The 24,042-nt window shown below is 35.4% G+C and overlaps 3 protein-coding genes across 3 annotated transcripts; 1 reads left to right on the forward strand and 2 right to left on the reverse strand.

Annotated features, from left to right (window-relative positions):
• Positions 1–2,347: 2,347 nt before the first annotated feature.
• LOC121729430 lies at positions 2,348–6,159 on the reverse strand. The gene is made up of 8 exons (XM_042117980.1): positions 6,094–6,159; positions 5,588–5,791; positions 5,260–5,425; positions 5,057–5,181; positions 3,698–3,914; positions 3,342–3,426; positions 3,101–3,253; positions 2,348–2,617 (listed from the first exon to the last, which is right to left on the reverse strand). The coding sequence occupies exons 2-8, from the start codon at positions 5,664–5,666 to the stop codon at positions 2,501–2,503; spliced, it is 942 nt and encodes a 313-aa protein (XP_041973914.1). The 5' UTR covers positions 5,667–5,791; positions 6,094–6,159; the 3' UTR covers positions 2,348–2,500.
• Positions 6,160–6,289: 130 nt separating this feature from the next.
• LOC121729347 (visual pigment-like receptor peropsin) lies at positions 6,290–11,915 on the reverse strand. Its single transcript, XM_042117866.1, has 8 exons — positions 11,832–11,915; positions 9,830–10,018; positions 9,131–9,293; positions 8,796–8,923; positions 7,436–7,658; positions 7,255–7,339; positions 6,910–7,056; positions 6,290–6,572 (listed from the first exon to the last, which is right to left on the reverse strand). The coding sequence occupies exons 2-8, from the start codon at positions 9,924–9,926 to the stop codon at positions 6,435–6,437; spliced, it is 981 nt and encodes a 326-aa protein (XP_041973800.1). The 5' UTR covers positions 9,927–10,018; positions 11,832–11,915; the 3' UTR covers positions 6,290–6,434.
• Positions 11,916–11,966: 51 nt separating this feature from the next.
• LOC121729258 (SET domain-containing protein SmydA-8-like) lies at positions 11,967–23,203 on the forward strand. Its single transcript, XM_042117753.1, has 3 exons — positions 11,967–13,182; positions 21,272–21,435; positions 22,997–23,203. The coding sequence occupies exons 1-3, from the start codon at positions 12,009–12,011 to the stop codon at positions 23,168–23,170; spliced, it is 1,512 nt and encodes a 503-aa protein (XP_041973687.1). The 5' UTR covers positions 11,967–12,008; the 3' UTR covers positions 23,171–23,203.
• Positions 23,204–24,042: the final 839 nt, after the last annotated feature.

Consider the following 24,042-nt stretch of genomic DNA (forward strand, 5'->3'; position numbering starts at 1 on the left):
AAGGTCAAACCATTTAGTACAAAAGTCCAAATATCTTGCCGCAAGCAGTAAGCACCAATATTATCAAATTGAATTTTGAGGCTATATCTATACTAATATTATAAATGCGAAAGTATCTCTGTCTGTCTGTCTGTCTATCTGTCTGTCTGTCTGTCTGTCTCACTTTCACGCCAAAACTACCGAACCGATTGTAATGAAATTTTGTACACAGATAGTCTAAGGTCTGAGAAAGAACATAGGCTACTTTTTAACTGGGAAAAAGGGTTGTAAGGGGGTGAAAATGCGTAAATTTGTTCAAATTAAGTTAGTTCCAAAAATTTATTATAGATGGTGCCGTGCCGTCTCCTACATCGCGCTATCGCTTGCTCAAAAGTGTTACTATAAGAGGTGGTAAGGATGATGCTTCCTGTTATACGGCTTTTAAAACAAATAAAAAAAGTTGATCGTTGATGTTCAACTAACAACTTCGACCCCTTTTCCCAGCTTATAAGTTTTAACCCCCTATCCTACGTTTAAATAGGGGCGTTTTATGTGTTATGTGTCTGTCTGTCTGTAAAGTGTAAACATTGAAGTTTGAAGTAAGTGTACCGCGGAAACACCTCTGTCGTGCCAATTTTTAATTTTGCAATTTGCAGTAATGTAGCTTATAAATTACAATCTACATGGTTCAACGTTAGTCGGGAACTACCTACTATAATATAAGTTACTCTATGAAGGGAACTACCGCGCGCTATAAGCTGAAGTCAACGCGGACGGAGTCGCGGGCAACAGCTAGTTTCTTTATAAATGATCTTGTTCGTTACGTTAAACGTTACCTTACTTTTAATAGAAACTTTTATCTTGCACAGTAGGTAGTAGAAATCCAATCAAAAATATTTATATTATATATACCGCTGTAAATATTATATTCCTTGGTAAATCCAGAGACGGTGTAAACATGAAGTAACGCCAGTTGCAACAAAATCGTTTTATCTTTCTGTAGCCGTACCTATAGCCCATGTATAATAATACCTTTAATTAAGCTAAGCGAATATATTATATACTGTATTATGTACATAAGTACAATTTAAATACCAAACATTATACTATTAACTTCTATTGTGCCATGCCAAAAAGCAACATTTTTGTCTTTCACACAACTTCGACTTTTTACAATTTTTTACATTTTACATTTAACCGTAGTATCTACTAGTGGGTATCTGAATATAATGTAAGTCGTTTATAGCCTTAATGTGGACCAAGACTTAAACAGGAATTGAGGTCCAAAATCAGACCTTTTGTATCAAATCCTAGTTACTCCCGGTTTCCCGCCCTTAAAGTTGTAAATATCATGAAAGTTCACCAAACTTAATATTCTTCCGTCGAATATTCTGACAATATAACGGCATCGCTTTATCAAACTATTTTAATGCAATAATCTTAAGGGGTACAATGTATTGCACATTATATATTTAGAACTTCCAACTCTTATAATCTGAATTATTAAATCAAACGTAAACAAAGGATGTCTCGAATTCCTAATGTCGTTTTCAATAACAATTAATACCCACATCTAAAAGCCGTACACGCCGTAATATATATTTTACAATATTCTATGTAGAATGACTCCTTAAAAGAAACGACAGGTTTTAATACAGACATCCATAATCCTAATTCCTAACTTATTTTATTACGCATATCATTTTAATATATTAATAATATTGTATGGATTTTTGGATAATAACGGTATAAAAATATGTTTAATAATATGATATTATATTTTATACAGTTTCGTAGCGCGTAGCAAGTGCTACGGAAGAGGTGCAATACTTATTGTAGTAGCTATATTAAAATATAGCATACAAAAGCAATAAAATGTTATCTTCGGTCAATTTTTGTTATAGTATGTTTTAATAAGTTTAATGTTTATGTGTAAATGTGATGTGAAGTTATCGTATGCGATGTAAGACTTAAAATATTACGTATTATTTTGTCATTAAGTAATTATGTGATCGAATTATATTATTAATAATGTATTGTACATAAAAATAATATACACAAAACACAGAATTTCATTTTAAAACATTATAATACATGGGCGTACCGAGGGGGGGGGGGGGGGCAGGGGGCAGCTGCCCCTACCCCCCCCCCCCTGGATCATGTTGACGTCCCTACTAAGTATATTATCTAGTACTTTAAAAATAAAAATAATAAAACGAATTTTTGCCATTTGTTTGCAATACAATATTTTTACAACAAAAAATTATTAATTTTTTATTCTTCATGAACACCTAGCTTATAAAAAATCTAATTTGCCCCCCGCCCTTGGCCCAGAACCTGGGTACGCCCATGTTATAATACTTTAACAAAAAAACATAAAGCTGAAGCCCATATTTCCAATCAGATCAAATTATCCAACGATTTAATCCTACATTGTAGCTCAAAATAGCGCAGGTATAAACAATCATCTATAAATTAATAAAAAAGTTACAAAAATATTTCACTTTTTTTTAAATAGACACTATTTATCTTTTTTTCTTTCTGTTTGACTGCCGCTAGAGAAAAATATGGTTTTCATTTTGTACCGCAGTGTGTCGTCCAAATAAAACATTATGAGAGCCGTCAATGCAGGCGAGACCTAAAAACACAATATTACTTATATTGTTATTTTTAGTATCATAATATTATCATAACAATAATATTGAATAATAACATTACAACTAAATAATTTTATTTTAAAAAGATAAAACCGATTTCAAAATTGTACGTAATTAATAATTAAAATTCCTTATCCCAAAAACTACTGAACCTATTTTGATGAAACTTGCAGTATTCCCTAAGTTAAATAATACCTAGTACAACCAAAAAAGAATCACTTCAATCGGACTTGTAGTTCCGGAGATATACGTTCACAAACATAAAAACATACATACTTTCATACATACATACACTTTTGAAATTTGGCACATTTGTTCAGACGCTGATATAGGCTAACATACACGAAAACTGGGCAGTTCTGAAAATATTACATACATACGGGTCGAAGTGATAACCTCCTTTTTTTTAAGTCGGTTAATGAAGTCGGTTAAAAAGCTTTTGTTTTTACTTTTAGAATACGAACCGACTGTGTCCACATGGCCCACTGTATCCAAAACGAAGTCGGCACCAACTGTAGTAGCTGGTTGTAAGTCAAAGAAGAAAATATCACCCATCCTCTTATTACTGTTATAGGCAGCCACAGAGAGAGGTTTAATATGATAATTTTGGTGACATTCTACAAAAAATAACTTACTTAAAAACTAAGTTCTTGTTAAGAATATGATAAAAAAGAAATAATAATTAATAATATAAATATTTTGCACCTTAGTAAACTTAGAGACGCTTGCATAATTTTTGGTACTATTAAACCTCGCCTCTCGTTGATGAGCCCAAATCAACATCATGATCCTGAAAAAAAAAATTGCCATCTACATAATAATTATTTATTTCTACACAATTAAGTCAATAAAGGATATTTAAATATAAATATGAGATCGTTTATAAAATATAAATTAAACCTTTTTGAGGAATTTTGATCCCTCCTTGGGATATATCGTGAGATTTGCCTAGTGCCCTTTTATTTTTTTATCTTATACTTTTAGGGTATAATATTAATAGGTATATATTTCTTTTAAACACAAATTGTGATTCTTATTCTTAAGTAATTAAAGTAACTTACATAAATCCCGTAGATTTTATACTCCGGAGCAAATAAATAATAACCACTACGTAACTATCCCATGTATCCGAGAGGACCATATCCAAAATGCAGTTGTTACAGGAAAAGTCCGAAGCGAATTTGCCTATTCCCAGTAGGGGAGGTGTTGAGTATGCCGCAGCAAACATCACGCACAGAAATTGATACAGGCCGTAGTGGTTCCTTTGTATATCCCATCCTAAAAAGCAATATTACATTACATGAGATAAACATTAGTGTTGGTGAAAATAGCATTAGCATCCAAAATTAATTGTTTAATGCCCATTAGCAATAATTAAATTAATCGTACTTGCTAAAAAATACGATTGCTTTAGTATTATTGTGCGTAGCAATAGTCAGCGATCATGATAAAAATTACGTCCGCGCTGTTTCGCACCGCAGTGTTAACTGTTAAGGCGAGGATAAAGCCCAATTAGTTATTCCGTGACTCCCGGTTTACCTAGTTCCAATATAATAACGAAGTGTTAAAAAATATGAGATATAGAGCACAATATTTAAAATACCTTAAGCCATAAACGTTTTAATAAAACGTAATACTTTGGCTGTAATTAATTTACAAACTTACCTCCGAAAAAACTCTATTTCATCGAAATATAAGTATTAACTGGGATAATTGTACATTTTATTCGAATAAATTGTTAGCAAATCTATATTAAAAATTCTTTAACCGAACAATTTTGTTTCTTAATATTTATTTCCAAAGATATTTAAAAAAAACATGAAAAATAGAGAAGATCCGCCCGAGAACCTACAGTTTTATGCTAAGCTAAAATGAATCTTATTGCGATGCGTATACGCTTGGTCTTTGGTTGTGTGCAAGGTTATCGTTTTTGATTGAGATTAATCCCCGCCTTAATGAGTTGCTATTTTTCACTCGATGCCAAATAATACTCGACGCGAGCGGTGCGATGCGAACCGATAATTCACGATGCCGCGTTTTTAGCAAATAGCAAAGCAATAATACTTAGCGTGCTGTGTTTATACTGTATTACTAATAAACATTGCTTATATTTCTTCTTTATTTTAAAAAGATGGTAATCTTCTGAAAGAGATTGTTTTAATTCTGTGACTATTCTATCTGGAGATAAAAATGACAAGTTAATATTCCTATTTTCTAAGGGTCTGTTTCATCACTCCCTGATAAGTGCCGGATAGGCTATCCACCACTTAACTTGACAGATAGAGTATGGAGAATCTGACAAAAAAGTTTTGGATAGCCTACCCGGCACTTTATCAGGAAGTGGTGAAACAGGCCCTAAGTGTACATGTTTTTAATTCATAATTTATTCTTAAATAAACCTATGTAAAAAACTAACTTACCATTAACAATATACTTGGCTACGACATAGCGCTCTATACATACATGAGTGAGACACTCCACCTCGTAAACCGACAAGAACGACTCCCAAAATCCAAGAAAATTACATGGATTTTCATGGGTGTATCTAGAATATTGGTTACAAAATATTATTAAGATAGTAACATTTTAAATTTTAATATTCTTTGCATTGAAATGTTCATACCTTTCCTTGTATTGAGGCAGCAGCAAATATGTTAAGACGTGAACGGTAGACCTCAGAAATGACGCCGATGCAAAAAATCCGAGGTTACGATAGCTCAAATCCGATTTTAAATTACTGAAAAAAATAGTCACCGTAAACCAAGCACTTAGAAGTGCTGAAATGGTGGCTGAAAATAGTAAACAATTAATTGCGAGTCCCTAAAATTTTAATTACATTTTACTTATTTTTTACTGTCGATGATGCAAAATAACGATAAAAACCACAGTATAGCAATATGACATATCCCTATAATATTGCTTAATATTGCTATACTGTGATAAAAACTCACCAATAATAGCATTGCCATTTTCTAGAATTCTTCTTGAATTATTATCAAAAACTTCGCTCCAAATGCAGTCAGTCATCATTTATTTGTAAAACCTGTTTACTGATCATTAGCTAGTAATGAACTAAGTCTCATATTCCATGTCAGTAGTAGCACAGGTTCCTTCACGCTCCAGTTACTCGTATAACGTTACAGGACGTATGCTACCTGTAAACAAAAGCTTGTTCTCGAAGCATTGACATATCTCACAAGTAGTAAAACAAAATAAAAATCTACTAGATGATGCCCGCAACTCCGTTGCGCCAAAATTCGTTTATCGCGCGGGAACCGTACATTTTCCGGGATAAAAAGTATCCCCATGCCAAAGTTCAGCAAAATCGGTTGCGGTTTGAGCGTCAAGAGGTAACAGACAGACAGACAGACAGACACACTTTCGCATTTATAATATTAGTACGGATAGAACGGAAGTACGGATTTACTTAGTATGAAGAATATTCAAAAGAACTTACAAACTCAACTTAATTTTCATTCAAAAATTCAAAAACCCTTCCCTGTGGTTTCGCCGTAAATTGACAAAATTGTTATTGTGTACTCTTTTTTAAGGACGCAGTGATTAATAAGCCCGCATTAACGAATAAGCATTGATAGCCTTCTTGTCAAAGATCTAACCTAGTGAGAGGAGCTTGAAACAAAAAGAACGAGATAAACGCTTTAATCCTTTAATTTAGGAACCAAAACTCTTTCTCGGGCGCAACAATTCATGACATTCAAAAACTATTTCATTATCTGCTGCTGAAACTTCTAACCAGCTGCATCAACGCATTTTTCACCAGACATCACTCTGTCTCATCTAGTACATGTCCCGTTGATACTTTCTGGCATATTTGGGATGCAGCAACGCGTATTGTTTCTGCATGCGACCTATCAACGCCGCTCGTAGTCTGTCGTCTCCTACTAGATAGCAGAGAACTGGGACGCTGGTCGCTGCCTGAAATATATTCAAATTATATTTGAAGTTCATTATAAATTATATTATATTATTATTTTCACGTCAATTTATGGTCCAAACTACGACATGACATACGACCTATTAGATCATGACATACGACCATAATCCCGTGGACCCGTCACGTTTGGACTATAATCTTGTGTTAAGTTGAACTTAAGGTTCGGGTATCAGAGGGCAGATATTTTTGGACGATACATAATAATAATTATTGTATACTTAATACACTTAAATATTTTGTACTAGTAGGCTCTTCTTCTAGGCCTACTTTAATGATTATTGACGGTTTTCATAAATAATAAAAGTTTTAAGCTCTTACCTCAGCTGAAATAGGAGCTACGATGGCTAACACCTGTGGTACGTGTGGTCGATAGCCATAAAGAAGTACTGGAAGCCACTGCCATCCAGCCAACACGGCAGCAGGTATCCATAATGCTAGAGTGATCACGGTTAAAACGTGGACAGTCTGAAAACAAAAATACATGACTATTAATAAACACAATATATCATTATTTTATACACAATATCTACGAGTAGGTATTACGAAACGTAAACTAGGAAAGGAAAGTAAGAAGATCTTTGGCCAGACACTTTAGGATCGTAACGTTGTGTTAATACCTAATCATAATAATTTAAAAACAAAAATTCTTTATCTCAACTATACCTTTGTAAATCGACTCTCATCTTTGAGATGTGGACCACGATAGTAAATTTTCTCCAAGCGAACAGCTTTTCCCATGTAATAAAATCTAGAAACACAAAACACGCGGAATTAGATAGAGACAGCATATTTTAATTAAAAAAATCAATGCAATGAAGTGAATAGTGATTAAGGAACAGCTTACATTCCAACCACAGGTATGAGTCCACAAACAATTACGTATGGCACAGAAAATCCTAATTGTTTGGCACCAGAGTCGAGTGACGGCCACAGCAGGCTGCAGGATGTTCCCGTGGAGTCACAGGAGTATACTCCATATCCAAACAGGGGAGGAGCAGAGAACACCACCGAGTTCACCCAACATACGCCGAGGAGAGTCCAATAATATTTGAAATATAGACATCTTTCTGAAAGAAAAAAATAAATTATTGCAGAAAAAACGAAGTAGTTTAGTACTGTGACTTATTAACCCATTAATCCCCAAGCGGCAGCCGGCTGCCGCATAGCAATTGAAAATCGATTGTGTCTGCGATACCTACGATGGAGGAGCTACGCAATAGTTAAATGCATAAATAAGCAGCGTATACCTAACACTTTAAGATTCGCTGTTTTTGTCTGCTACGTGACTTTTTCAATGTGTCAGACAAAGAGAAGCAGGCCTAGTGTAGTTAAATAACTACACTAGGCCTGCTTCCCTTAATTAACAGTCTCTCTGTTTTATGGCATACATATTTATATCTACCATAAAACAGAGAGACTGTTATAAACAACGGAAGGAACCAAATAAAATGTAGGTAATGTTTTTGTTGCCAATGCTTTTATATTTTGTTTATGTTGCAAATGCCAATACGAGAATAATAATAGAGTGTTAAAAAGATGGTGATTACTTTTACACCGCGATTATAATGAAACGTAATACCTAAGTTCTCTGTTAAATATTATTATTTTTAACAAAAAATTAAAACCGACTTCCAAGGTAACAACAATAATAACATCCTTATAATATGCACTATTATTTTAATATGAACAATTTTTCTTATCTAATAGGGGTTTTTGCCGAATTCGGCTAAACCTCAATTATTTCTGTACTCAATCTTCATCATTTTGAAGTCGGTGCCAGTTCCAAAATTTTTCAAATTTTCTGTATTTTGTACATTTGGTTTTATGAGAAGCATCCTAAGGGATGCTTCTCATAAAATCACCATATGTTTCCATATATATTTTGAGGAGTTCCCTCGATCACTCATGGACCCCATCATCAGATCGCCACTTTTGTGAACATGGTACCAAATTGGCGTGAAACCTAATATAACAAAACAAAAATTTTGAAAATCGGTTCACAAACGGCGGAGTAGTGGTCGAACATACAAAAAAAATATATATCCACAGCCGAACATATAACCTCCTCGTTTTTTGGAAGTCGGTTAAAATACACTCTACAAAATTACATTATTGCTATTTAAAAAACCAAATACGTATCAAAGGCAGTGCTCGTATCTAACAAAAGGTTAAAAAAGTGAAAATAAAAATATGAATAAACATACCAAGTTTGTAGAACTTCGCTAAAAGATATCTCTCTAAGACGATACAAAATAGAGCAGTTATTTGGAAAACGGCGAAAAACTGATGCAAAAATGCGTAAAGTTGACAAGAAGTTGGACCAAACAACCATCTGTAATTTAAATAAGAGTCTTAAGCAATGTAGTTAAGTAATATATATATAATAATAAAATATATAATAGGCAATGATGATGAATAATAAAAATTATAATAATAATTAAAAATATAATATATTGAGATCGTAGACTGTATTGTGTAAATGCAAAATCCGAATACAATTTTATTTTAAAAGAAAAAGAGTTTAGTGAATTATGCTTACCTTTTAGCAATTGCGGATGATCCAGCGAATGGAAATCCAAGTAAATTCCGGCCAAACGAAGCCGAGCATAGATTGAGTACGAGTACGTGACTTTTAAACACAAGTAGGTGACTGTGGACGAACGTGGCGAACAGCCAACCATTGAGCAGCACCCCGAATACACCTGCCATCAATTATCTAATCAGTGGGCATATATTTATTGTTTTGACACGTCACGTCGTCCATCATAACGACACCACACGACACTACAGAAGCCGCGCGGCGTCGAGACGCGTGGTAAATGTGGCGTGGTAGTATCAGTATGATAATTTCCATCCATGTTATTTTGATTATAATCATTTTATTGTGTCTGTCTGCTAACTCTTCACGCTTAAGCCGCTAAACCAAATTCATCAAAATGTGATGAATTTTCGTAAGGGCGAAAAAGATAGGGTAGTTTTCATTTCGGAAAAATGTAAGGATCCCGCGCAATAATAGATTCTCGACACAACAAAGTTGCGGGAAACATCTAGGAGTAATTATATTATACTTAGAAGAGAAAATAATTTAAACTCAAATTAGACAATTAATTATTTTTATTGTTCCGATTTTCTAAGGTTAACTGCAGACGTGAGAAAAATCTTCGCCAGGTTTTGTCGTTAGGACTAACATTCAATTATTATACATAATAATTGTATCAAAAATATATAAAAAACTTACCGAAGACAACGAGACAAGCTCCCATTAGGACTTTGTACGAACTGTCGAAGTAATACCAGGGACACTCATTTTCGGTATAATCAAATATTGTTTGCATTATTTAAATCAGTCTAACGCTATAATAGGCACCAAATAAAACTCACGTTTTCTACGTCCACATAGGGGAAACGGCTACAAAGACTGGTCGGGCTATGGACCAGAAGGTTCTATTAGACAAAAGAGGGATCATGTTTCCCTGTATCACATTGTATACGGGAATAAGAACCGTAGACTCTGTCATGTCAATGACCGCATTTTCCGAAAGTAAAAAAAATAAGAAAACATTATAGTACATGATATCGAAAGTTTGATCTTAAAATTACTTATTGTGCCGTTTTAAATAATAATTTTAGTAGGATGGTAGTATAAAATATTGTCAGACAGTGTGTATGTTGAAGACCCTGGTTAATTTACCATGTCATTTATATTTAGGTATCTCGAGTCCAAATTTAGATGGTACCAGTACACCGCCGCGCCGTGCCAATACAATGCTTTCCTATTAGGACGCCTAATGCCTATTGTATTAGATGGTATTGGCATCCATATTATTGAAACTTAATTTGTCCCAACTTATAACAATAGTACAATACAATAATTATTATTAAAATGGTTTGTTTATTTTAAAATTAATTAACGCTTAGATACTTTAATAAAAACGAGACATTCTTAAGTTATTTTATTAAAATTTAACACAACAAAATATAATAATAATATAAACTCTCTCAAATTATTGCTCTCAATTACAAAAAAAATTACACTAAACACACGCTATTAGATAATATTAGTTAATATGTGGGCGAAGGCGATCTTATCGCTAAAAGCGATTTCTTCCAGACAACCTTTGTGTTAACTGGAGAATCAAAAACCATGGCAATCGGTCCAGCCGTTCTCGAGTTATAAGTGTTGTAAGAAACACGACTTTCTTTTATATATATATATATATATATATATATATATATATATATATATATATATATATATATATATATATATATATATATATATATATATATATATATATATATATATATATATATATATATATATATATATATATATATATATATATATATTTATATATAATATTTATATATAATATTTATATATAATATAATATTATTTTTTGTAAAATGTCTACAAAGTTCAGGTACTGTTATATTTGTTTGTTTTAGACATTAATTTTCGAAAATTATTTATTAATTATTTAATTTTTAATTCCAGCAAATAATACCTAAGATTTATTCTACAGTTAAAACATAAAATCATCGGAAAGGAACGGAATTTAGGCTGCTTTATGGCGAAACACTAGAATCACGACATTTTCTAGCGAACACTCAAAAATACGATGTCTGTTTCCAAATGACTTCATAAGGGATACTTTTTATCCCGGAAAATGTACGGTTTCCGCACAATAAACTATGATTTTCACCTAAACCATTTAATCTATTTTGATGAAATTTGGCATGGAGCTATACTCATTTTAATCATGGTTAAATCGTTAAGACAGGACAACGTCTGTCGGGTCAGCTAGTACATACATAAAATATTAAGTAGATAAATACGTCTAATTACGAATATTATGTAGTTACAATCTAATTACTAAAAGATGCTTGCGCAATTTTGATTTAAAAATTCCAATCGAGTCGGAGTGTCGTATTTAAAAAACCATGTTTCTACAACCAAATTTGGGATGCCCTCATTTTTTAGTAGTCAGTAAAGAAAAAGCTTATCATGAAAGATATTCAAATATTATATTATGCAAAAATAAGTGCTGTAAAAACAATACTTAGTTTAAAATGTATAGTATTTATTAACATTTCTTAAATATATAAATATCGTGTACCTCGTGTCGTCTATAGCCAATCGGGCTATTTATTTCCCGATATAATCTACGCTGATAGTGGATCGGCTTGGCAACGTTGAGAGAGAATCCACAGACCACAGGTATACGACTCGCTCTTACCTCAGAACGTGGGCGCACGTCCATCAGGCGCAGTTAATTTGGTATAGACTTTTAGCGAGTTTTGAGTTTTTGTTCATAACGTACACTATGATCACTAGCTCGGTCATGTTATCAAACCGCTAATGTATACTCGTGGCCAGTTCGCAGTGCAGTGCCGACGAGGAACGTGACGACAGGATGTTGTCGATAAAGCAATTGTCACTAATGGTAGCTAAACATTTGGGCGTGTACGGTTCTCGTGAAAATAAAGACGGTGCTCATAAATGGATAATCGGGGAGTCTCCGCTGGAAGGTCGAGGCCTGGTGGCCACGGAGGACATCAAAACGGGCGAAATCATTTTCGTCGACCGTCCGCTCGTCTACGGCCCCCGATCCGGGGCTAACGTGCAGCGAGGTTGCACCGTTTGCAATCAAATTGACAGCGACACCTTCTTTCAGTGTGAAAAATGTGCTCTACTCCTGTGTTCGACGAGGTGCCAGAGCACCAGCACGCACTACGACGACTGCTGTGTGATTTCCTCGTGGGCTCCCAAGGTACCGTTAGAAAATATAGACGATGCGGTCATGTCCTACGCGTTGACGTCGATTAGAGCGCTACTTTTGAGCGACGACGACAAGGCCTTTTTAAAATCTCTCCAAGCGCACGTCCTTCCTCAACACGGAAGCGAAGTGAGACGGATGAAAGAATTCTTCGAAGTACCTCCCGAGGACGAGGAGTTCATGACCCTAGTTTCGTGCACATTGGATACGAACGCTTTTCAAATGGCGACGGCATACGGGAAGAGGGAGACGAGCTCCCGGGGACTGTATCCTGTCGCGTCCCTTATGAATCACAAGTGCGTATCGAACACGCGATACGCCTTCAACGATAAACGTGAAATGGTTGTGCGCGCAGTCAAACCGATTCGCGCTGGACAAGAAATCTTCGCGTGTTACTCGGGAATGCTGTGGGGGACGCCAGCCAGGAGACTACACTTGTACAAGACCAAACATTTCCTGTGCACGTGCGACCGGTGCGCCGACCCCACCGAGCGGGGCACCTTCCTCGCCGCTCTTAAGTGTTTTTCTAGTGAGTGCCCGGGATCCATCCTCCCGATTGAACCACTAAAGATGAACTCGGCGTGGCAATGTTTGGACTGTAACATGAGAGTTCCGTACAACAACATTTGCACTATTCAAAGCGCCCTAGGCAGTCTCATGGGGTCGTTGAACTTTGAAAATGTGTGTGATTTAGAAAAGTTCTTTCTGCATAAAGTTTTAAAGTTTATTCCGAGAACGAACCAGATTGTGGTGGATTTGCAGTGCCGCCTCGTGTGGGAAATCGGAGAAGCTGAGGGTCTACAGTGGCACGGTAAATATACTCTTCTAGTTATTCATAGTTTTCATGTATTATTTTTATATGAGCTACAGAATTTTAGTTTGACATAATCCATTAAGATCAGACGAAAAAAATGACAAACCAAATTAATAATATTATACTAACATAGTCTCGTGGATTTTGTTGTCTCTATTACTGCGATACTAAAAATGTTTACTCAATAAAGCCTCAATACATCTACATGCTACATAAATATCTAGTTAGGTACTACTACAACGAGATTCCATCACAGTCATTCCTTAACTCGCAATCACAGTGGAATATTTTAGGAAATTTACTTCAAACTGATGCATGAGGACTTTATTGTGGAGGAAAAAATATTCTGTTGTTTCTTTACAGAGATAAAATATATTTATAGAGATTTAATATTTTTTCTGATATTAACCGATTCGTGGCCACTGCCGCGCTCAGCGCGTCATTTAAAAAGATTCAGTGAGGCCGATGACGCGCCAGGCGCGGCATACAAGGATTGTTAAAAAACACGTTAAAACTAATTTATTATACTGTAATTACAATTCCTTAGTCTAAATGTGCATAAAATACAACCAGTTAACAAATTTTATCGGCGTATGGCTGTAATTGACGAGAAAAGTCCATTTGGCGACAGAGCGAGATGGCGTCAGGTCCCGTCCCCCTCACTCACATCAGGGACGGGAGCCAAAACTCTATTCCCGGTTCACTTGATTAGTTTCCGGCATTAGAAATGTCTCTATTTGTTTTTCCTTTCTCATTATTGTCTTTTAGACATCGATTACAACTAATTGAATTAAACGTATTTTACATTGTGCCCGAGAGTACGATGTTAATCTATAAAGGGATCTATGACGGTAGATTTTGCGTTAAGTATACTTATACAAATAATTCTGTATAGAAATAATATTTATTTTATGTAGTTATAACAATGATATTAAAAAGATCATTGAGTTCTAAAGCTATAAAATATAGAATACTCTCTTTATCAAAGTTAAACGTTTTTTAGGGTTCCGTACCCAAAGGGTAAATTTCAGAAGTCTAGCTTAGCGGTTCTTAAGTTACAGCCTGGACACAGACAGACAGACGGACAGACATCGAAGTCTTAGTAATAGGGTCCCATTTTTACCCTTTGGGTACGGAACCCTAAATAATACGTGAGAATAATAATACTAGCCTTGAGAGACCACAGACTCACAGAAGACCGGCGTGGAACAGCGCTTGCGCTGTGTTTCGTCTAGTGAGTGAGTTTAGCGGAGGCCCAACAGCACCCTATGTAGTATGTACCTTATTCCCTATCCCTATTCTCTTCTGCTGCCTTAGCCTATTCCTTCATAAAAAGGCTGGAAACGCACTTGAAACTCGTATGATGTTACAGTGTCCATGGGCGACGGCAGTTCCTTTCCATGACCCGTCTGCTTTTTTGCCCCTTAATTTCATAAAAAAGGGAAAGAGAACAGGGGAATAGGGATACCCTTTTCCCTATTCTCTCAATAAAGCCTTTTCTCTTTTAAAGGCTGGCAACTCGGCGACGGTAGTTACTTTCCATCAGGTAACCTGTTTGCTCGTTTGTCTCCTAATTGTATATAACCAATCCCCTCTTAAAGGCTGGCAAATCACTTGCAACTTTTCTAATATTGCGAGTGCACATGCTCGTTTGCCCCTTAATTTCATAAAAACGTGTGTGGTAAAACTTGAAATCCCACCAAAAACATTTTCATGTAATAATGTTGCCAAGAACATAATATAGTTCGTGGTGTAAGAACTAAAAAAAGTAGTGAGATCTCATGTAGAGCCAAGTTTCTAACCCTACTTACTCAGCCCTAAATCTAAAAACCTTAATTTTACACTTAAGTCGCGGCAAAATACTTTGTAAATATAATGTGTCAGCAGCCGCACGAGAAGAATCGAAAAAGTAAAAACTCTATATATTAGTTAAAAATGGGTGGCTTGGCCATATTGTTGTTCGTCATGCTTTGAACTTAATATATTACTTTTCTGTTGTAAGTACTTACTTAACGTAACAAAATGGCCAGGCCACCGATTTTGACTAATGTGTAGAGTTTTTAGATTCTACGGGGCTAAAATGGTCACATTTAGCAATTCCTCTCAATCAATTCAGCAAATGAATTGTCAAAACTATCAAACTGACAAATGTCGAATCAGTACAAAAATACAGAAATGAATTGCAAGCAGAGTTGCATTTTGCGATTTTAGAAAAATAAATCATATTATGATTCATATCATGATTCTTCAAAACGACCATTTTAGCCCCGCAGCTCGTGCGACTGACACATTAAATCAAGTATTTTGCCGCGACTTAAGTGTAAAACAAAGGTTTTTAGATTTAAGGGCTGAGTATGCAAGGCTTGAAACTTGGCTCTACATGAGATCTCACTACTTTTTGACACCACGAACTGTTCTCGTCTTGGCAACATTTTTACATGAAAATGTTTTTGGTGGGATATAATATTTCCCATCTTTTTGCTTTGCTTTTGACTTCTTATAAGGATCTATGTATAATGTAACTCTCTTCCTAGGGGTTACTAATAATATCAAATATTATAATAGTTACTCTTTTATATATTTTAGGTGTAGGTAGGTAGAAACACTTGCTGTGTGTTGCATATTACCTATATTAAATATTATGTTGATTATTCGTATTGACAACAACCAAACTTAATCAACAAAAATTACATTTACTTATACGATGTTTAATAAATATACTTACTAGTGTTATCACGTCTTTTAAATTTTATTGAATTCACTACTAAGTTTATTGTATATTTACGAGTTCTTCCGCTGTGCACACGGACCTTGCTCTAAATCTACTGGAGAAATCCAGGAGCTATTTTCATACCAGATATTCGTTGTTAATGGTTAACCTACGTTATACGTCAGTTTCACACGGGAGCATTCAATCGTGAAACACCGCCACTCGGCAATATGGAAGTACCGAACAATTCCAATATATTTTCGCAGTATTTGTCAAATACTCAAGAAAGGTCTTGGGTCATCCGTAAATCCGATCTCGGAGGAAGAGGCCTATTTGCTCGGGTTCCAATAAAGAAAGGGTGCTTGATATTTTGTAACAAACCCCTCGTGCTGGGCCCCCGGCCGACCTGCGACGTAGAAAACTACTGTGCGTACTGTTACGACGTAAGTTCGACGTGCTACCCTTGTGACAAGTGTTTAATGACAGTGTGCTCGGTAAACTGTGAACTATCCCAAAACCACGTCCGAGAGTGCTCCTACATCTGCGACAATTGGAAAGCCGAAGGAAATTTTGACAACGTTCCAAGTAACATCAGTACAAAGGCAATTATTTATTTACGTAGCATTCTCCTACCGGAAGACCAGAAGGATGTCTTGAATCTATTACAGAGGTGTGAAATAAATCCGACAAATTATGATTTTGATGATTTGCGTAAAACGTACTCCATACCCGATAGACAGATACAGTTCATGAAGGACATGTATGGAATATTAAGAGCCAATTCGTTTAGAGTAAATAGTAAGGCACGGAATAAAGTCCCTCTGAGAGGGGTCTACCCGGTTTCGTCCTTTCTGAATCACAGCTGCCTCCCGAACACCCGAAACGTGTTTCTGGAAGACTACTCCATGGCGGTGTACGCGGCGCGAGACATCGAGGAGGGGGAGGAGATACTGTGCTGCTACACCGGCCCGCTGTGGTGCACCCCCTTAAGGCGGATCCAGCTCTACAAGTCCAAGAGCTTCTGGTGCGAGTGCGTGAGGTGCCGCGATCCCAGCGAATTGGGAACACACCTCGGAGCATTGAAGTGTGTGGACTTCGCTTGTAGTGGCTACCTACTACCGGCGCATCCACTCAACCCAAAATCAATTTGGAAGTGTGGAGCGTGTAGCGCTGTAGTGCCGTCGAGTAAAGTTAACACTGTACAGAGCATTCTAGGAAGTCTCGTCGGCGCACTCGATGTAGATGATGAGAATTCGAATGACAACATTTTGCAAAAAATTCAAATGTTCGTTCCCGATTGTAATCATATTCTAGTAGAACTGAGGTTGAGACGAGCCATACGTTTAGGAAATACATATGACGGGACAAAAGGTTTGGTTGTTTTAATAGAGCCGAATTGTTAACTGCTAAAATTCTATCTGAGAAAAGCTCAATAATAATAATTCATTTCAACTATAAAAAATAATAAGCATGTGACTTTAATAGAATTTTCTAAAATCTTACTCCTAAAAACTTTAAAATTATAAAAAAGTGCAAACACTAAAACCACTTCGAAGCTTTGTGTCTACTATTGACTCTAAAACATTAATTAATTGTAGGGAATGATAACTGCATTGTCTTAATAAAATGTAAAGCTTGAAGTATTATAATAGGAAAAATAAATGAAACTTAATTACTTAGGATAGAAAATAGCTATTGTGGATTCTCCACATGATGCTAAATTATAGATACACCAGACTTGCCATGATTGAAATACTTAGCTTTTTTTGCTGGACATCCCTGCTAAATGCAACATTGTAATATAGTGAGTGTGATATTGTAATATACACCAAATCTCACACTTCGTTGGCGGCTCTAGGGCGAGCTGCGGTCACCACCATGTCAAGGATTTATAAAACTTATTAAATTATAAAACATAAATACTTACCAAACAGAAAATGTATACTAGTAATAATAAAAAAATATAGTAAAAGTGCAAAATATAATAAACATGTATTAAAATATATATCTAATCTTCTTTCTAGCGTTGCCGGGTTAAGCAAAAGTATGAAACAACGGTTGTTTTTAGATGTGTAAATAGTATACTCTACCTACGTCACTTAAAAAAGCATCTACAGTGTCCGACGCCAGCATTGGCTAAATTATTAATATTATATTTATACATAATACAATTATATATTATGATAAATAAACCTACATAAAAATAATAACATGTCACATAACAACATTATAGTTAGTGGTATGTTTACGAGCAGCCGAGTAAACGACAATATGAGAGCGCACGCGACTTGCTCTATTCATGAGCTCGCACCGCGCCACTTCGTCGCGCATAGTAGTCATTAAGGTCGACTGTTTTACAATCCTAAATAGATAACTAGTCTTCAGGTCAGTGTGAAACTTGTAGGGGAAAATATTTACGTTAAAACATTTGGTACGCCTGAAGACTGAAGTCCTGGGTTAGTTAAAGCTGTGCTCTACATTTTTATTAAGTAGTAACAAAAATGTCACAGCCTTTGATTTAGGCACACGTGCCCAGGAATTGTCCTGGGCACGTCCTGGGACTGTATTTTTATGCTATTATATTTTCTAATTATTATTTGTAAACACGACCGCATCGTGGCTAAACACTCTTTAATAACGTATCCTATAAACGATATAAGCTGCGTCAAATTCCGCGTATTCGGGTTAACGACTTGTAAATAATAAGATTTGGTCTGATTTATATAAATATTCACTCATTTACAACACCCACTTACAGTGGAATTGACTAAAACGGGCTCGTATGTTTAGTCGAATAAATGACGCGCGGGCAGAAACTGCGCATCGCCTTAACGCTCACAAAAGGAGGATCTCAGGCTGCGCTGGGTTTTTAAACTCGCGACCGCATTGTGTTTCGTATGTCTTAACGTACTGCGCAACGTGTGAATAAAATCAGTAACGTATACATCGCGGTGTTCAGTCGTTCGATTGATAAGTGGTGAACGGAGACATGGGAGCCGCCGCGAAGAACGCGCGCCCCCACGTCGTGTCGCGGTGGATCTGCCAGCCCTCGCCGTCAGTAAATAACCCTCTATATACCTATGCACATAATATTAAATCATTACAATTGTAGAATCCGAAACAAAAGTACTTATACTAATATTTGTGACTGCATTACAAAACATCTCTATTCTCTACATATCTCTAATGTATCAATAATTTACTTGCTTTCTTAGTTCACTAATTTTTAAACCATATCATTAATTTAAAGCTAATTATTAATTAATTACTGATCTGTTTTTCTAAGTAGAACGTAATGTAATTCATCAGCTTTAGTAATTCATTAACTCATAACGATCACTAAAATTACGCTACTATTAATAGGGTGTGTGTTGATTTGTAGTGGTAATTATTATTAATTATTAAGTGATAGCGCCATCATCTTCACTATTTATTTTTGTGTAATAAGCGTTAGTGAATTTGAAGGTCTGTGTCGATGCATTTCCTGCCAACTGTTACATTACATCGCATTCCAATGCCAAGATTTAACTAACGACCTATTGCAACACCGTATTATCATTTATCATGCATTGTACCTACTGCACTACAATAGTAGCAGCCAGCAGGTGTAAATATTTCATACTAATATGGAAGGTTGTTAGACAAGGTACTAAGATTATTCTGACTTTTATAAAGTCTACTGTACAATAAGCTAACCTGAAAGTGAATCCAAAAAAACTTTTAGACTATTTTTAGGAAATATATTTATTTTACTGATGTACATTTGTTACACCTAAAAATATATACTTTTAAAACATAAATACACTCATATTTAAATTTAAAAAACCACTTATTAAATTTGGTTTTACAATTTCCCGCTAAAATGCTAAAGTTCATCATGGCGTCGATATGACGTCACGGTCCTTCAAACAACATTCTTTGTATGGGTTTGACATCGAAATGTCACTGTCACACACAATGTTTTGGAGATTGTGACGTCACACTCACACTCTATTATGGCTGTTTGCGATCACGTGATATTACGGATTAAATATTTACTTTTCATTAAATAAAATAAAAATTATTGTAAAGTTAATGAGTAAAAATATGACATTTTCATTATGACAATAATTCTATAATACAAACTCTCAAAAAAACAATAATTTATATTGTATTTCGTATACTGTCTACAACTCTACAGTGTAGAGTTTTTATTTTATTTTATTTAGGACAACAAACAATTGCGTACATGCTTAATACTAACACGACATAAGTAAACAATGAAATTAAGGTAATTACGCAACCAACACCATTATCTACAATATAACTTTTTTATGAACAATATAACAATAACGATTACAAGCAAAGCACACCGGTAACGTTTACATGTAGTCGATCAACTCACAAACATTATGAATATTGTGGTACCTATAAAAAAAATCTTTGACAAATTTTAGTGAATGTTTTTAATAGCTGTTCTTTGAACTGAAACAAAGATAATACAAATACATCTATGTTCGCGAAATTATCGTTGTAGCTTTTCATAATTCGCTTTAATGGTGCCCTATCACCAGCATTCGTCCTGCTCGGTGTAGGAGCAAACAGCTTATGAGTGTAGTTGTCACGGATTCGTTGTGAGCGACTAGGTATGCGAAGGTAGATTTGGTTTATCAAATCATTACAGTCAATTAGATTGTGACAAATCTTATAGAGAAACATTTGGTCAAAGTATATTCGTCATTGTGTAAGAGTTTGAAGAGAAAAATTTTATACACATAAATAACATCGTTTGATTGAAGGTAAAAACAAAGATAGGACTAGACAGTATACGAAATACAATACCTACAGGCTAAACAATAGGGGTGTAGAGTCTACACCCCTATTGTTTACCCTGTAGGTTTATTTTGCCAGTATAATATACCAATAAATATTGAGCAATAATATCCTTTACTGTGTTCAGTGTTATACCAGTACTAATATTATTATGTATTCTGTGGTTATAACGTATACGCTACAACTTCACATATTATTACGCCTAATTACAAATTCATTGCAAACATTATGCCTTTATAAATTATAGGCAATAAAATAGCTATTACGCGTCTCTTATATTTTAGTTCATAAACTCAACTAGGTATGTGGTTGAGGGGAAGGTGGGGACTGGGCCTCTATCATGATTCATGAGCTCTTAAATCCATTCTCTTTACGTCCTTATACTGACTGTATAACGACGTAAAGTGAATGGATTTAAGAGCTCATGATAGAGGCCCTTGGGAAGGATCTTCATGGCTTAGAACATTAGCATTACTACTCGCAATTTACTGGCTTTACAATTTAGTCAGAGCCCGTGGGTGGGGTCCAATAAACCGATATTAATCGACGACTGTATCATTTCAGAGCTATCGGACTGTCGTCTGGAGCTGAAGGAGAGTCTGTGCCGCGACACGCTGCGCACGCTGGCGGCGCTGGGCGCGGGCGACGCGCACCTGCGGGGGCTGCTGCTGTACCACCTGCACGCCGCGCTGGCCGAGCGCGCTCGACGTGCGCCGGAACTCTATGAGGTAGTAGACGCGCACCTGCGGGGGCTGCTGCTGTACCACCTGCACGCCCGCGCTGGCCATATTCCGTCGCGTCGAACGCGTTGTTTTGACTAAACCACAGTCAGAAGCTGAAGTGGTGGAGTATATAGGACGGATGACGCGCTGCGCTATCACCCGTCTAATATTGCGTTGTCGCTTGTCGCACTCGCAACACACCGGAAGAAAACAAAGTTTAGTAAAGAGTAAAGACCAAACTATTATTTTTTAATCCGGACCGGCTACGCTCTTTAATAACAACTCGTTTTTCAAAATTACGGGTAAAATTAACCTTGTTAGTAGGTACCTTTAAAGTTTAAATTGAGAAGCGTAATCATATTATACAATTTTAAGTACTTATCACGTTGCTGGACAGTACATTGTTATATTTTTTGCTCTAGTTGACAGTACTTTTTTTCATACATTTATTTCTTACAGCTATAGCAGTTGCGTCACGATAAGAATTTAAAAATCGATGTACTATGTCAATACGGCTCTAGCCGTATTACGGTTATAACCGTAGCGTCGTGTAATATAGTTTGATAACTTCATATTTTGACATTACGGTTAAGGCCGTTTTTGAATAAGACAAATAAAACAAAGATTTACCAAAATATAACACAAATATTTATTTCAAAAATAAACAAACATGACATATTAACCTTTATATGTCTAAAAATAAACAAAACATACTCTTTGTGGAACAAAATCAACTACAGAAACATCTTACAATTACAATCTTTATATAATAGGAACTTTAGTAAGAAATCAGCCTTTTATAAGGATAAAAATAAAAATATATTATTGGCCATGTACTTGATGCCAATCAGTAAAGCACTCTGGACATAGACTAGGTTGGTTATCACAATCTGGACATCTGTATCTAGTTTCTTTTCTTACATTCTTACTGATGTCAGTTTGAGATGATTCCGGGGTAGAAACATCTTCTAGAAGGCGCTCAATTTCACGAGCGTTTCTCGGATTGCTCATCTAAATAAATAAAATAACTCGTAAATATAAACGTTATAAATATACCTTTATGAAGATAATAATAAAACATGTTTACTATATATTGAAAATATATACACTTGTTATCGTATTCAAAATAAGAAAACGTATAATGTAGGTACTTACAATAAAAATATGACCCCAATTACAAAGTGACAATACAACTTCACACACGTAATAATAATCACCTGCGCGGTCAGCGCGTCACTACTTCAAATCCCAACGGATTTTGTATGCAGCGTCAACGGCTATAGCCGTTGTGTCGATGTGTTTGTACCTAAGTATGGCAACACACACATACAACTTGATTCGTCAAAAACAGTGATGTAGAATGACAGTAGGGCCTAGAAAAGTAATTGTATTATGACAGTATAAATATACTCTATGGTCATTCAGTACGTAACCGACTGCTAAGGCCGTAGGTCAAAATATAACTTTTTTAATTTGTACGGCTATAGCCGGTATGTCACATAACGAAGTACATTATGCACGGCTATGGCCGTACTGTCCAGCAATGTGAATAATATTATGTTTTCAGGAGCTGAAATCTGAAATCGAGTTCACTATTGAACAAGCTCAAAGAATACTGCAAGATGATCTCTCGGCGCCTCCAGATCTTGATTTGAGGCGCAAATATCTTGGACCAGGCTGTGACAAACCTCAAGAAGAAAGATTTTTTATTTTATGTGAAGCGACGAAAAATAATTACTAAAGTGTGTTTGTGCAAAGACAAAATATAATTTATCAGTGTAAGTGAAGTTTTTTTGGTGAAAATATATACTTAACTGAATTTTGTATGTAATAATAAATATTTAAATCTACCTAAATATTACTTAAACTGTACTCGGCGAAACGAGACGGTAGCGGTCATTGACCTTTTTAGTCTAGGCGCTAAATGGAAAATGCTCGCAATGTATTTAGAATATTTAAGAATATAATTAACCTCTTATAAAGACCCTCTTGGTAACTCATGATAATCTCCAACTTTTTATGAGTTCAAAGTGATATGCTTCATATTCAGTTCACATCGAGTATATTGCAAAATACGATATCGCCCGACTAGGAACATTTGACACTTCATTGTCAATCGCGGTTTATATAGAAAGTGACAAGTTTTTTGACAGGGAGTCAAAGACCGCTACTGTCTCGATTCCCCGAGTGCACCAGTATTATCTTATCTTTATATATACATAGTTATTATATTTTATATACATACAGTATAATTCTTGTACATAATATGTATACAATGTGTCCCGAGTTCCCGACACCGGTGTCCGATCCTTTAATGTCATGATCTATGGCATATTTTTTTTTTTTTTTTGGGAATTGGCACTGACACTGGGGTGTACTTTGCCATAAACAAAGGTAGGGAATAGGCGGTGGAAAAACAAAGTAAGTACGGAATTTAGGATTTTGGATCTAGTTAGAAAGTTTCATAATAAAATATATTAAATATTTATTAAATTGTGACGTAAATATTGAGATAAAAAAGAATAAACTAATTTATTACATGAATTTAATAATATTGGAACAGAAGTCGGAAAGGGTATAGATATAGAGGAGAGGTTATCATATAGACAGGAG

Source organism: Aricia agestis, chromosome 1 (assembly GCF_905147365.1).
Source record: "Aricia agestis chromosome 1, ilAriAges1.1, whole genome shotgun sequence".
NCBI classification, from domain to species: domain Eukaryota; kingdom Metazoa; phylum Arthropoda; class Insecta; order Lepidoptera; family Lycaenidae; genus Aricia; species Aricia agestis.